The sequence below is a fragment of the Drosophila subobscura genome, chromosome E (assembly GCF_008121235.1).
Source record: "Drosophila subobscura isolate 14011-0131.10 chromosome E, UCBerk_Dsub_1.0, whole genome shotgun sequence".
Classification (NCBI taxonomy): Eukaryota; Metazoa; Arthropoda; class Insecta; order Diptera; family Drosophilidae; genus Drosophila; species Drosophila subobscura.
The window spans coordinates 19,093,914-19,106,895 of NC_048531.1; the positions used below are offsets into that span (position 1 = coordinate 19,093,914).

Consider the following 12,982-nt stretch of genomic DNA (forward strand, 5'->3'; position numbering starts at 1 on the left):
CTGGGGTGGCATCAGGGCGCTTATCTGGCGCGTTCCATTGTTCCAAGCGCGCGATTAGAGCCATAAAGAATAATATTCAAAAAAAATAAATTAAAATCATTCATTTATGGCCCGGTTCGCAGTGTTAACTGGAAGCTAGCGGCTGGCCAGGCTCTTGCCTGGTTTCCGTTTTAAACTTTCAGCTGGAAAGCTCGAAGCTTTCTTCGCCATAAATCTTTTGAGCAAATAAACAAGTCTGTGCGGCGAAATGGGGGTGTGGACTGGGAGCAGAGTGTTTTGCAGCCACCACTTCAACTCTGTGTAAATCCATCAATATTTGCTGATACTACTTATATGTACACATATGTATGTATAATCGCTCTCTCTCCCTCTGGCACAATAGATCTGGGACGTCAATCAACTTCTGGAGTCGCGGAGTTGCGTCAAAGTTGGGCGTGTGTGTGCTGTTTGCCTTCCACCACAAAACGGGGCATCTCTCTGTGGGAGTCACCCGCCCAATCCCCGTGCCGTGCCGTGAATGATTACGGCCATGTGGTCAGCCCAGGCAGCCAGTGCCGAAGCAGCACCCGAAGGCCTAGCACCCCGATTCAGCTGTCGTATAAATGTTGGCTAAACAATAGCGAAAAGGCACAGAGCCGATCCGTCAACCAAACAGTGCAGATCGAAGTGCAGATCCTCCTCCTCCCACTGCCCCAAATCGGTTCACAGTGCTCGCGAAATCATGTCCAGCAAGGGGACCAAAGGGCCTCGCATTGGCATTCGCCACTTGCAGTCGTTTCTGCTCTTCCTCGGCCTCACCGTGATGCACATTGCCCGGCTCAATGTGAGCGTGGCCATCGTGGCCATGACCAATGCAGCGACCACTAATCCAAACTTTCCGGTGAGTGTCTCGCACGAAGTTGCTCCAAAGAAAGCCAAAGCCAAATGCTGACGTGGTCTGACTCTAGGAGTACGACTGGACGGAGAAGCACAAATCCTACATTTTGTCCAGCTTCTACTGGGGCTACATCGTGACCCTCTGCCCGGGCAGCTTCCTGTGTCGTCGGTACGGCGCGAAGGTCGTCCTCTTCATTGCCAGCTGCGGCACGGCTGTGTTCAGCGTGATGACTCCGTGGTGCATCTCCTGGGGCGGCTGGCAAGTGTTCTGTGCCATCCGCATCCTGCAGGGCCTGTTCCAGGGCGTGATCTTCCCCTGCGTGACGGAGCACCTGGCAATGTGGTCGCCGCCGGAGGAGAGGAATCGCCTGGGAGCCTTCAGCTACACGGGCACCGACTGCGGCACGGTGCTGGCCATGTTCATCAGTGGAATGATTGCGGAGAGTGCCATGGGCTGGCCGGGCATCTCGTATGTGTCGGGTGCCCTCTGTGCCGCCTGGTGTGTCCTCTGGCTGATCCTCGGCTCCAACAATGCGCCCGAGTCGAGGTTTATTGGCGAGGCGGAGTGCAAGTACATCGAGTCCTCGCTGCAGCACAACGAGGACTTCCACGAGCGGACCATTCCCATTCCCTGGAAGGCCATCTGGACGTCTGTGCCGTTCATCGCTCTCCTCGTCACGCGCTGCGCGGAGACCTACGGCCTGAGCACGCTCCAAGCGGAGCTGCCATCCTACATGAACGGCGTCCTCAACATGGACATCCAGAGCAATGCGGTGTTCTCGTCGCTGCCCTTCCTGGCCATGTGGCTGCTCTCCTACGTCTACCTGATCGCCGCCGATGTGCTGCTCAAGAAGAAGTTCCTGTCCCTGACGGCCGTGCGGAAGGTGTTCAACACGCTCTCCTTCTGGATACCAGCCGCTGCACTCATCGCCATTGGGTTCCTCAACGAGGACAACAAAGTGCTGGCCATTGTGCTGATGACACTCAGCGTGGGCGTCAACAGTGGGGCGACCATTGGCAGCTCCCTGAACACCATCGATCTGTCGCCGAATCACGCTGGCATTCTGATCGGGTTGAGCAACACGGTGGCCAATATCATACCCATCCTCACGCCACTGATTGCCGGGGAGATCGTGACCGATAAGGTGAGTCAGCCTCAGGCCCTGCCGCTGAGTGTAAAAACCCCGAAACGAACCGAGACCCTAATCAATGTGTTTTTCTCTCTCTGGGCTCTGGTTATTTCCCAACTCTTTAGCACGATCGTGGCCAATGGCAGATCGTCTTTGGGCTGGCGGCCATCATTTTCTTTGTGGGAAACTGCGTTTTCCTCGTGTGGGGCACGGCCAAGGCGCAGCCCTGGGATGCGGATGACTATCTGCAGCCGAAGGATGGGGAGTCCTGCAGCGAAAAGCGGAGTCCAGCGCCAGCGATCGCGCCACCCATCGATCCCGTCTTGGAGCAGCAAATCAGCTGGCCCGAGCGCTACACGGTGATGGCGACGGATTGATGTGTGATTTGTGGCGGAAGTTGTGTGTCGAACAGAACAATTGATTTTGTTTAATCAGTATTAACTCTAAGTAGGTTGTAATTTATATTTATTCTATTTATAAGGCGTGACATGCGCGCGGGACTTGAGTACATTTATTTATTTGCAATAGATTCGATTTCGATTGGATTCGCTTTTCGCTTCGATTTCGGTTCGTTTCGCTTTGTTTTGTTGCCAAACGCTTGTGATTTGGCACTCCACATCGAGGACCCTAATCTAATCACTTAATTTATCTTATAAATGTATATAAGCACGAATATTTATGCGGGATTTTCACACCGAAACGCGAACTTTTGTTCTCAACTCTCAATTCTGAGTGGTGCTGCAGCGGAGACAAGTGGATCGATCGGATTGCTGCCACAGCTGTTGGGGCCACAAATGAAATATGGAAAATGATTGTGATACTTAGAAATAGAAATAAACTTGTTGACTGACTTGCCTCTCTGCTTTGTACTCGGCTCTATTTGCACTTGCTGGGGGAATTGCTATGCCTATAAGCGGATCGTATAACACGCGCGGCACAGCTTTAAGTTGCGGATCGCAGACCTTCTTCTTTTGCGGGAATTGGGCGAGGTCTGTGTCCTATGCAATCCGTATTTTCCATACTTTATGGGCAGTGGGAAACAGCTTTAAGTCGAAGCGTGGCTCTGGAACAGGCCTTCGTCTTTAGCATGGATTGAGCAAGGTCTGTGTCCCATCTGATCCATAGTTTCCACACTATCTGGGCTTTGGTAAACAGCTTTAATTTATAGAATGGATCCAAGACTAGTGTCTAGGAACAGGCCTTCGTCTTTAGCGTGGATTGTGTGCCATCTGATCCATAGTTTCCATGCCATCCGGACACTGGTAAACAGCTCTAAGTCGAAGCGTGTGCCAGGCCTTGGGTAATCCTATCCAATCCATTGATTCCTTTAAGTTGCATTAAACTTAAGATCAAACATCAGTATCTGCAGACCAGGCCTCTTCTTTCGCTGGAATTGAGTAAGGTCTGTGGTTTCCGTATCTAATCAATGGCACAACTCAACAATAATTATCGCTTAACCATCGATCGCTTTGTCATCTGATAAAACAGAGTCTACGGCCAACAGAGCCGGAACCAATTTGAGAGCAATTACCTCAATCAAATCGATTCATATCAAGCGCCAGGGTGACTGTGTGAATCGGTGACTGGGTGACTCGGTGACTTGGGGGAGTGCCAGCTCTGTGGTTCTGTGTTTGCCAATTGATAAGAAATTATTGCCTGTGCCAGCTACTGTTTTGGAATGAATTTTCTACGCGTCATTGTTATTGTTTGGCCATGGATCGCCACTCTGGCAATTAGCCAAATTGAATCATTTGTAAGTAAATTCTTTGGTTACTTCTGAGACTTTTAGTTGCTCCTGTTCAAGCCCCAAAGTAGGCAAAGGTCACAAGCAGCATCTTATCAGTGGAAAGAGCTCTTGTTTCGCTGCTGATTACAGCGCTGCAAGTGGTTCAGCGACGTCGCTGCCTTGCAGGCTAAGAAAAGAACACACAAAATCAGAAATCCAGTTTCGGTGCAGCCTGCTTCGTGGTTTTTGGCACAGCAAACGAGTTTCGCATCGACTGTTCCACCTGCCTGCCTGCACATCATGAGTGTGTGAGGTGTGTGTGGGGTACACTCCCCACTTTGGTCAGTTCTGTGGTGCCAACTGGACGGGTCAGTGCGTGGTCGCTGCCACCGGATTGCACTTGCACTTTGCAATGACAATCACGTCGTTTTCCTTGGTGACCAAAGGTCCGAATCGCTTGTAGTGGGATTCAAAGTTCGCTTTTACAGTCTTTCCTTTGCTTTGGCAGGGCCCGCCCTGGGCGTTCGTCACCTCCAGGTGCTGTTCCTCTTCACGTGCGCCTCGCTGGTCATACTCCAGCGGATGAACATGAGCGTGGCCATTGTGGCGATCACGAACGCCAACAGCAGCAATCCAGACTATCCGGAGTACCAGCTGACGGAGCAGCAGAAGTCGTACATCCTGAGCAGCACCTTCTGGGGCTCCTGCTGCACGCAGCTGCTGGGCGGCTACTTCTCCAGTCGATTCGGGGCCAAGATGCTGCTGTTTGTCATATCCCTCGCCACGGGTCTCCTCAGCGTCGCCACGCCCTTCTCCATTGCCTGGGGTGGCTGGAGGCTGCTCTTCGGGGTGCGCCTCGTGCAGGGCCTGGTCATTGGCGGCATGTGGCCCTGCCTGTACACGCACCTGGCCAAATGGTGTCCCAAAAAAAAAAAAAAGGAACAGAACCGCTTCGGCGGCATCATGACAACTGGCCTGGACTGTGGCACAGCGCTGGGCTTTGCTCTCAGCGGCGTACTGGCCGCCTCGCCACTCGGTTGGCCCAGCTCCTTCTATGTGCCAGGTAAGAGCGAAGAGATTCCTTCTGTTCCCCATCTTTGAATGAGTTTTCTCGCAGGTTACATGGGGCTCGTCTGGTGCCTGCTCTGGCTGCGTTATGGCGCCAATTCTCCCTCCGAATCGCAGTTCATTTCGCTGGCAGAGAGAAAACACATTGAACTTTCGCTGGAACAGAGTCAGCCGCCCAAGGGCGAGCCACTGGCCGTGCCCTGGCGTCACATACTGACCTCACGCCCCTTCCTCGTGCTGGCCTTCTGCAAGATGAGTCAGGCCTGCAGCTTCTACACGTTGATGCAGCAGGTGCCGCGCTACATTCATGGCATCTTCCGGTACAGCATCTGGATGAACGCGCTGCTCTCGGCGCTGCCCTTTGTGATCATGCTGATGTCCTCCTACGGCTTCATCTTCCTGGCCGAGTATCTGACGCGGCGGCGGAACATTCCCCTGCCAATTCTGCGCAAAACCATCAATTCGTACGCCTCGTGGACTCCCGCCATTGCTTTGGTGACGCTCACCTACGTCAGCGACCAGAATGTGGTGGGCAGCATCTGTTGCCTGATTGCGGCGGTGGCTGCCATCTCCGGCCAGGCCATAGGCAGCTCCCTCAACCACGTGGATCTCGCTCCAAACTTTGCGGGGCTTCTCTTCGGCATCAGCAACACTTTGATGTCGGCCGCCGGTGTCATATCGCCGCTCATCATCGGCTTTGCTGTGTCCGATGAGGTAAGTTTTGACATCAGAATGAATCTGCTATGTAGGATAATGTTTGTATTCTCCCCTTACAGTCGGATCGCACGCAATGGCGCTCTGTGTTTCTGGGCATTGCCGCCATTCTGTTTGTGGGCAATTTGATGTATTTGATTTTTGGCCGAATGACTGTGCAGCCTTGGAATGGATCCAAGCCCCCCGCTGTCACAGGAGCTGCAGCTGAAACCCAAACGGCGGCAACGGCGCCTGCGGAAGCGCTTTCCATGGAAAAGTTTAGCTATTTTTAACAACAATTCGAATCAGAACACGCGCCTCACAAATATACCGAAATATACCTTTTCATTTTTTAAACATACCGCAAAGATACCCAATCGAGGAACAGCATTTCCTCGATTTTGATATTCCATTTAATATTATCAGCTAGTTCAGACTCTCAACAATGAAAGTATAATTTTATTCGATTATTCAATCAATTCTCCATATGGTTGGCTAGTTTTTGTGATTTTTTTTACTGCATTGCTTACAAATTAGGTTGAAAATAAAAAGGTAAACACATTGTTGCGATATAGACTCGATAGCTATCGATAGAGTCATAAGATTTGTTATCGGCCATGCATCCCTGAAGAGTGAACGCGGCAGGAAATCGTAGTGAATGGCAAACACCAGTTGAATTGTTTTAAAATGTTGTTTATAACGTATTCAGTGCATAAAAATGGTTTAAAATCACAATAATATATGTGTCACGTGTCCGCTGTCGTGTGAAACTCGCTGCGCCCGAAGTTCGTGTCGCGCAAATAGTAAACCGGCGAATCGTTAATCAGCGACAGAAGAATGGGCTTGAGCCCCAAAATGGAAGCCAATTTGTATTTGAGTGTCACCGATTTGAGCAGCTCCACCAGATGGGCCAGCGACTCCTCCTGCTTGGCGGTTGTGGCATTACTCTGGGCGTGCACCAAGTATCTAAATGGAAGCAAGAAGAACGAAAGTTAAGCAGGAAATGGAACTGGGTGAGTACTTTTATGCCTACCCCTTGACCACTTGCTCGATCACATCGTCGCTCAAGCGCCGATGGCAGAGATATTCCTGCAGATAGTTGGGGTTCTGCAGCAGCACAAATTGCGAGAGAATGGCCTCGCTCCAGTTGATATCGTAGCCGTAGGCGCGACTCAATATCAGAGTTTGTGGAACGCTAGAAAGTTGGGAATTCAGTTAGGAATCAATCACCAAATGCTCCGCTCTCATACCTAATTTGTGTGTTGACCAATTCCCGAAACTGTTCCCTTGAGCGCACACCTATGACGCTCACACACAGCTGCGGGGAGTTGTTGTTGTGGCGCCGTTCCAGGGCCTTGCTGCAGAGGTCCAGCTGCACGGCCATCAGCTCCGCGCGGGAGACACTCTGTTGGGCGAGCAGCAGCTTGTTGTCCAGCAGATAGTTCTCCGTGGCATGGGTGTAGTTCTCCATGGCCTGCTGCAAGAGATTCTGCACCTCCGAGGAGCATTTCAGTTTGTTGGACTGGAACTCTGCCATGGCCTGAATGCGGCCAACCACTTCCTGGGCCTCTTCGGTCCACATTTCGGCCAGCTCCTTGTACATGAGAAAGTGCAGGGCGGCCAGTCGCAGCAGCTCCTTGCCGTTCTTCGGCTGATACTCGCGCAAGTAGCTGAGAATGGCCTGGCGCAGGCCACTCTTCTGATCCTCATCGAACTGTCCCAGCAGCGACTCGAACTGCTCGTTCTCAATCAGCGCATCGAAGCAGTAGAACATCTCCCGATAGCGGGCAATGCCAATCAGCATGCGCACAATCAGCGACCACGACTTGGCCTTGGCCAACTGCCCGTTGAGCTGCTTGGCCCGCTGCAGAACGCTGGCAATGCCCTCCATGGAGCACTCGTGGACAAAGCACAAGTGCGCCTTGATCAGCAGCTCCACGTAGATTTGGTTTTGCTTCTTGTGGGAGAGCACTTGGGGCACGCCAGAGAGTCCCCCTCCAGGCGGTGTGGCCTGCGGCATTCCATAGAGCGTGATAATTCCCGAGAGACGCTCAAATGTCTCGCTCTCCTCGTACGCCTTGCCGTCTTGGTAGCGACGATAGGCCTTGAGGGCCTCGCAGTAGTCCAGCAGGCAGTTGCCCAGCAGCGTGGTGTTTGGCGTCAGTTCCAGGAACAAGTGGAAATCCCGATCGATGCTGTGTCCCCACAGATCGGCGTTCCGCAGCGCGTTGCGTGGCTGCTGATTGGCGTTGAAGATGTAGAAGCGCGGCCGCACAATGCACGTGGCGAGCTCCAGGGCGAGAATGTCAGCAATCTGTGGGCGGAAAGGGGGAAAGACTTAAAGAGAGGATTGGGCTTTGGTTTCCTCCTTGAATCTCACCTCCTTTGGGGTCATCCTTGTGGATATTTGTATGTCGCTGACGACGAGCAAACGCTGCAGGCAATCCTCATCGGCGGCGCTCTTCAGCAGCACGTGCACATCCTTGGTGCGCAGCACATCCAAGTACTCCTTGTCCAGGTACATGGCGGCCCGATAGGCCAGCACAATGCGTCTGCCCAGCTCCACGCCCGCCTTGAGCTTCGACCCAATGCCCAGCAGGGTGTCCAGCGTCTGCTGCTTCTCCTTGGAGGGTATCTCCTCGAACTCCAGCGCCAGCGAGTCGGAGCAGCTGTCGGAGAGATCGCTGCCGCAGCGCGTCATCACGTTCTGGTTGAGCGTGATCCGATTGAACTTTGGGAACGCGCTCTTCTCGATCTCGCCGAGCAGCTGGCGCTCCTTGCTGGACAGATTGCCGATGCTGGTTATGCCCTCGGCCAGGGCCATGGCAAACACAATGAAGCGCAGATCGTTGGGCCGATACTCGAAGAGCTCCTGCAGCCGCAGCGCCTCCACAATGTCGCCCCTGTCCAGGAGCGTGTTCAGCAGGCCGTCCAGTCGCGCCTCCATCTCTGCGGTGAGGCGAGTCTTGCCAGCAATGCTGAGGTCATCGATGCCGGCCAGTTCCTTCAGCTCAGAGAATGATTTGTAGAGGACAAGGCGCTCCTGGAGCATGATCTGCTCGTAGTACTCGGAGTGGTAGATGGCCAGCGAGGGGAGCTGCTCCACGGGCAGCTGCAGCTGCAGGTAGCACACGACCATGTCGTACTCGATTTGGTCCCTGTCGAAGGACTCGTTGGGGAACAGATGGTGCTGCTTGATCACTCCCAGCGCACTCTGCAGCAGCTCGTAGCGGCGGAGCCCATCCGCCTGGAGGCCCGTGGCTGCCTGCAGCATAAAGTTCACCAGAATGGCCGGCGGCAGAGCATGCTGCTCGATCTCCCGCTCGTACTCCTGCCGGGGACGCAGCACTCCAGCATCGAGCTCCGCCAGCCACTTGCCATAGACAATGTCGCTGAGCGGCAGCTGCAGCAAAGCGGACAGCTGCAGCGCCTCGTCGTACGCCTTCGCCTCGGTGAGCGCATCCACCAGACGCCTGTACTCGGAGCTGTCCCGCCGCACCAGCTGCTCCAGATCAATGGCCAGCTCCCTCAGCCACGTGGCTGCCACACCAAAGACCTTGTGCAGCAGACAAAAGTCGAGCAGATCGCAAATGTCGCCAACGTCCGAGCGGCAGATGCAGTCCAGGAATCGCTGCTGCTGCAGAATGCAATCGAAGTTCGACTGAAGCTGCATCAGCAGCAGCCCAATGGAGCGCTGCATCATCTGCTTGCGCGGCAGAGGAGCGCACAGCGGCAGCGTCACGGCATCGTTGCTCCAGCTGCAGAAGAACTGCCGCAGCTCGACAATTGTCGCATCGCTAAAGTCCTCCTGGTGGCCAGTCAGCTGCAGGAAGCGGCACAGATGCGTGAATTTGCAGTCCTAAAAGGAAGATGTTGAATTATTAGCATAGGGAATCGATAGACAGCTGTCTCCCACTCACCGGCTGGAAGATCTCGAAGCTGTGCAGCAAAGCGTTCACGTGGCCGCCGGCAACGGCGCCTCGGATCACGGACCACACCCACTCGAAGCGATCGTCTTCGCGCAGCAGCAGCGTGCTCCACTGTCCGCTGGCCACAGCCAGCCACACGAGCCAGCACCAGTCGAGGTTGCGTCTGCTGAGGGTGGCCGCTAGAACAGCGAGAATGGGCATCTCCTCCCTGATGCAGTGCCGCAGGAGGTTGATGCTGCTGCAGTGCGGCGCGCTGCCCTGCATCAACTCCAGAAACTTGGCTGTGGTGGGGATTTCCTCGTCGGGCAGACTGTTGGAGCTGCACAGGATGATGGCAAACAGATCCTGGCGCGCGCAGTGGGTGAGCAGATTGCACACGGACTGATCCGTATGCCGCTGCTGCAGCTGCTGCTGCTGCACATTGGCCTCCTGGATGGAGCTGTGCGAGGAGTTGGTCATCGTTTCCTGCGAGGAGTTTGTCTGAGTTTCGACGCCGCCACGACGCGTGGGCCTGTTGGAGCTGCGCTTGTGCTGGCGATCGCTGGCGGACTCGTAGCTCAGGGCACGCAGCAGGTGGACGCCCAGCGGGGTGGACTTGAAGTGCGGCAGCAGCTTCTTGAGCTCCGTGAGGGGCAGATCAAAGTACTGGAAGAGCAGCAGCAGGTGCCACCAATCGTTGCGGGACGCGTAATACTGGAGCAGCGCGCCTGGAAAGTTGCCCGGAATGTTGCGCATGGCCAGCCGCATCAGAGCTTGGTACAGATCCAATGGGAAGTCTTTGGGTTGCTCCTCGAGGCGCTGCACCAGCTCCCTGTCCCATTTGGCCAGCAGATCCGAGTAGCTCTCGCTCTGCTGGCGCTTTGGCAGGTGTCGCTGCAGCAGGAGGAAGCTGCGCAGCGGCTGGGTGTCGAATCCCAGCATCTCGCAGCAGGCCACACAGTGGGTGACCAGCTCCTCATCCCCAGCGTGCTGCAGGGCCAGCTGCGTGGTCGTCTCGCACGCATGGAACAGCTGCGACTTTGTTATCTGCCCGTACAGCTGCAGCTGCTCCGTGATCAGATAGTACACCGCGTAGGCGCCCCTGTGCTGCTTCAGGTAGTGCGTGTAGTTGAGCTGCGACCGCCGGGCAAAGCGCTGGCACAGGCGGGGATTCGAGAAGGTGACCAGTTCGCCATGGCCAGCGGCAGCCAGCACCGAGAGATTCACTTGCCGGAACTTCAGGAAGAGTTCGTGCGGCGTGGGCAGAGCAGCCGCACTGGCAGTCGGCCCGTGGTCGAAGCGCGACGTCAGCGACTTGAGATATGGCACGCGGCTCAGGCTGGTGGAGGTGAGGAAACCCTCCAGGGAGCGCACGCTGGGCTCCTGCGTTAGAAAGTCGTAGAATGTGAGCAGCGGATGCTCCTCGAAGGGCCCGACCGACTCGTTGTGGGTCTTCTCCAGGTACGTCTGAACGCTCTTGGATATCTGCAGCAGAAGAGGAAAAATCTTAGAGGGGGACCAATACGGAGTGCCTCCCTGCATCTCTCACCAGTTCAAAGCCCTCGTGCTGCGTCAGAGAATGAGTTTTGAGATCAATTATGAGTGTGAGCAGCGCCTCCTGGTGCGTCTCGCTGCCTGCCAGCTGCTCCAGCGCGGCACTGGGCACACAGTCCATCAGGAGCAGGGTGTGGTGGCCACGGTCCAGCAGATATTTGGCCAGCGGCTGGCGGCTGATGAGCTCCGCGTGCTGGCCGAGGCCTTCCATGGTGCAGAGGCGACGCAGCTGTGTGGGAATATTCGAGGATTCGTCGGGGAAGAAGTAGCCCGCGCGGGCAAAGTAATTCCGCAGCGTCTCGCTGGGCTGCTGCAGCTGCTCCAGCGCGTAGTCGTACATGGAGGCGTCCACCTGCCAGGCGGCATAGCCCCGCTCGAGCGGGGAGAGTGTGTCTGCGGGCTCCTTGCCCTCCTGGCAGCAGCACCAGCGCTGCAGTTGGTCCAGCCGCTGATTGTCCACGAGATGCTGCCACACCATCTCCTTGCTGAGCTCGGGCAGCAGCGACTCGTTGCCATTGGCAAAGTAGAGCTCCACCAGGAGCAGCTGCAGCGCCTCCTCCGGCAGCGTCATCAACGCCTCGATGTGCACGCGCGGCAATTGGGTCTTCAGTTTGGAGAGCAGCGAAGGGCAGTCGCGCAGCTGCTGCACCAGCGACCAGTAGTAGGCCAGCACGGGCTCCTCCTGCTCGTACAGCAGCGGCTCCTTGGTGCGCAGATGGTCCAGCACATACTCGCTGAGGTCCTCGTCCTGGCACTCGCAGGCGTACTGGAAGAAGAAGCACTTCACATCCCTGTCCACATTACGCAACGTGGTGTCCGCCTTGTGGACGAGTCGCTCCGACAGCAGTCGCTGCACATAGGCCTGCACCACATCGTAGAAGTAGTGGCGGTACTCCCCTGTCGTGATCTTCTTCTTTTTGGCCCAATACTCCATGCACAGGTCAATGTTCTCGCCCTTGGTGGCCACCTCCTTGATGATGGCCACCTCGCTGATGCCCGACCAGCTCTTGAACAGTTTGTCCCTGGCCTGCGCCTGGGCCTGTGCGGAATGCATCTTGATGGGCGATCGTGTGGGTGTGTTTTTGGAATGTTTCTTGAGATTTTTTTCACATTTCTTTGTTTGGAATCAACAGTTGATTAAGGCCACCAGGCAGACCATGGAATTATCGATAAAATATACCAAAATATACCGTCTCATTTTACAAGTATACCGCAGTCATATTCCTCGACTTTGATGTTCTATTTGATTTTACTCCCTTGGAAAAACTTTTAACACTAAAACATTAATTTAACCCGTTTGAAGAATCAGTTTGGCTTATTAAAAATACATTTTATTCGATCGGTAAATTCGTAAAATACGTAAGTGGGAATGAAAAGCAACCTAAATGGGGATGGATATATAATATACCGTAAATGGTCAGCTGGTACAGCTGATAAATTCCTGTCGCCCAGGTCAGTAGCGAACTAGTTTGTTGTTCATTCATTTGATTTAGTTTCGATAGTTACCTATCGATGGTTGAGCGCTGCCAGACAGCTATATTTATTTAGCCAACATTTGGCGCTCTATTTGAAACGCTTTGACGACATATGGTAGTATCAGCTTTCGTTTGTTTTTTTCGTCTTGTCTGTAATTCTATATCCCCGCCAGACGTCCTTCTTATGTGAAATTCAAGTAGCTCAAGGAAGCTACAAGTTCACCCAACAGTTCAAGTCACATGTGGGGCTTGAACGGACCCCCCACACGCGCACAAAGCAGCAGGAGGCAGGGCGATCGGTCGTTGGCTCCGTTTAGGCCCTCCGTCTGGTGCCGTCATGTGGCTCCTGCCGTCCCTCCGTCCCTGGACCATTGGCCATTTGGGATTTGCCATTTTTTGGGCTTACAACATCCGCTTACAACCCATCGTGGGGCAAATAAATCAACCAAAAAAAAAACTCAACATTTCTAGGAAGCTTCTAGCGTCCAGCGGCAGCAGCAGCAGCACTTTCCACATGACACCTGAACCCCACTAAAGTCGCAGTCAGAGCCG

General features: G+C 54.4%; 4 protein-coding genes across 4 annotated transcripts in view; 3 read left to right on the top strand and 1 right to left on the bottom strand.

Moving 5' to 3' along the window:
* Positions 1–647: 647 nt before the first annotated feature.
* Positions 648–2,531, top strand: LOC117891130 (putative inorganic phosphate cotransporter). The gene is made up of 3 exons (XM_034796338.1): positions 648–880; positions 948–2,021; positions 2,132–2,531. The coding sequence occupies exons 1-3, from the start codon at positions 722–724 to the stop codon at positions 2,381–2,383; spliced, it is 1,485 nt and encodes a 494-aa protein (XP_034652229.1). The 5' UTR covers positions 648–721; the 3' UTR covers positions 2,384–2,531.
* A 1,527-nt stretch (positions 2,532–4,058) lies between these two features.
* LOC117891131 (putative inorganic phosphate cotransporter) lies at positions 4,059–5,811 on the top strand. Its single transcript, XM_034796339.1, has 4 exons — positions 4,059–4,178; positions 4,241–4,795; positions 4,850–5,514; positions 5,577–5,811. The coding sequence occupies exons 1-4, from the start codon at positions 4,145–4,147 to the stop codon at positions 5,784–5,786; spliced, it is 1,464 nt and encodes a 487-aa protein (XP_034652230.1). The 5' UTR covers positions 4,059–4,144; the 3' UTR covers positions 5,787–5,811.
* Positions 5,812–6,170: 359 nt separating this feature from the next.
* Positions 6,171–12,109, bottom strand: LOC117892144 (spatacsin). Its single transcript, XM_034798183.1, has 6 exons — positions 10,951–12,109; positions 9,414–10,886; positions 7,874–9,352; positions 6,744–7,807; positions 6,527–6,688; positions 6,171–6,459 (listed from the first exon to the last, which is right to left on the bottom strand). Exons 1-6 carry the CDS (start codon positions 12,007–12,009, stop codon positions 6,240–6,242), a joined length of 5,457 nt encoding a protein of 1,818 aa, XP_034654074.1. The 5' UTR covers positions 12,010–12,109; the 3' UTR covers positions 6,171–6,239.
* Positions 6,482–12,982, top strand: part of LOC117892145 (protein Shroom) — a 54,359-nt gene continuing 47,858 nt past the window's right edge. The window contains exon 1 of the mRNA XM_034798186.1: positions 6,482–6,506. Coding sequence (XP_034654077.1) covers positions 6,497–6,506 — 10 coding nt within the window. The 5' untranslated portion in view covers positions 6,482–6,496. The remainder of the gene's footprint in view (positions 6,507–12,982) is intronic.

What these genes read in the sequence shown, in the direction of transcription:
- LOC117891130 (XM_034796338.1), top strand. Translation starts at nt 722, where the DNA reads ATGTCCAGCAAGGGGACCAAAGGGCCTCGCATTGGCATTCGCCACTTG. An exon ending in CCACTAATCCAAACTTTCCG is followed by an intron (nt 881 to 947) that starts GTGAGTGTCTCG and finishes GTCTGACTCTAG; the next exon opens with GAGTACGACTGGACGGAGAA. An exon ending in GGGAGATCGTGACCGATAAG is followed by an intron (nt 2,022 to 2,131) that starts GTGAGTCAGCCT and finishes CCAACTCTTTAG; the next exon opens with CACGATCGTGGCCAATGGCA.
- LOC117892144 (XM_034798183.1), bottom strand. Translation starts at nt 12,009, where the DNA reads ATGCATTCCGCACAGGCCCAGGCGCAGGCCAGGGACAAACTGTTCAAG. An exon ending in AGCACGAGGGCTTTGAACTG is followed by an intron (nt 10,887 to 10,950) that starts GTGAGAGATGCA and finishes CTTCTGCTGCAG; the next exon opens with ATATCCAAGAGCGTTCAGAC. An exon ending in GCTTCGAGATCTTCCAGCCG is followed by an intron (nt 9,353 to 9,413) that starts GTGAGTGGGAGA and finishes TCTTCCTTTTAG; the next exon opens with GACTGCAAATTCACGCATCT.
- LOC117891131 (XM_034796339.1), top strand. Translation starts at nt 4,145, where the DNA reads ATGACAATCACGTCGTTTTCCTTGGTGACCAAAG. An exon ending in CAGCTCCTTCTATGTGCCAG is followed by an intron (nt 4,796 to 4,849) that starts GTAAGAGCGAAG and finishes GTTTTCTCGCAG; the next exon opens with GTTACATGGGGCTCGTCTGG. An exon ending in GCTTTGCTGTGTCCGATGAG is followed by an intron (nt 5,515 to 5,576) that starts GTAAGTTTTGAC and finishes CTCCCCTTACAG; the next exon opens with TCGGATCGCACGCAATGGCG.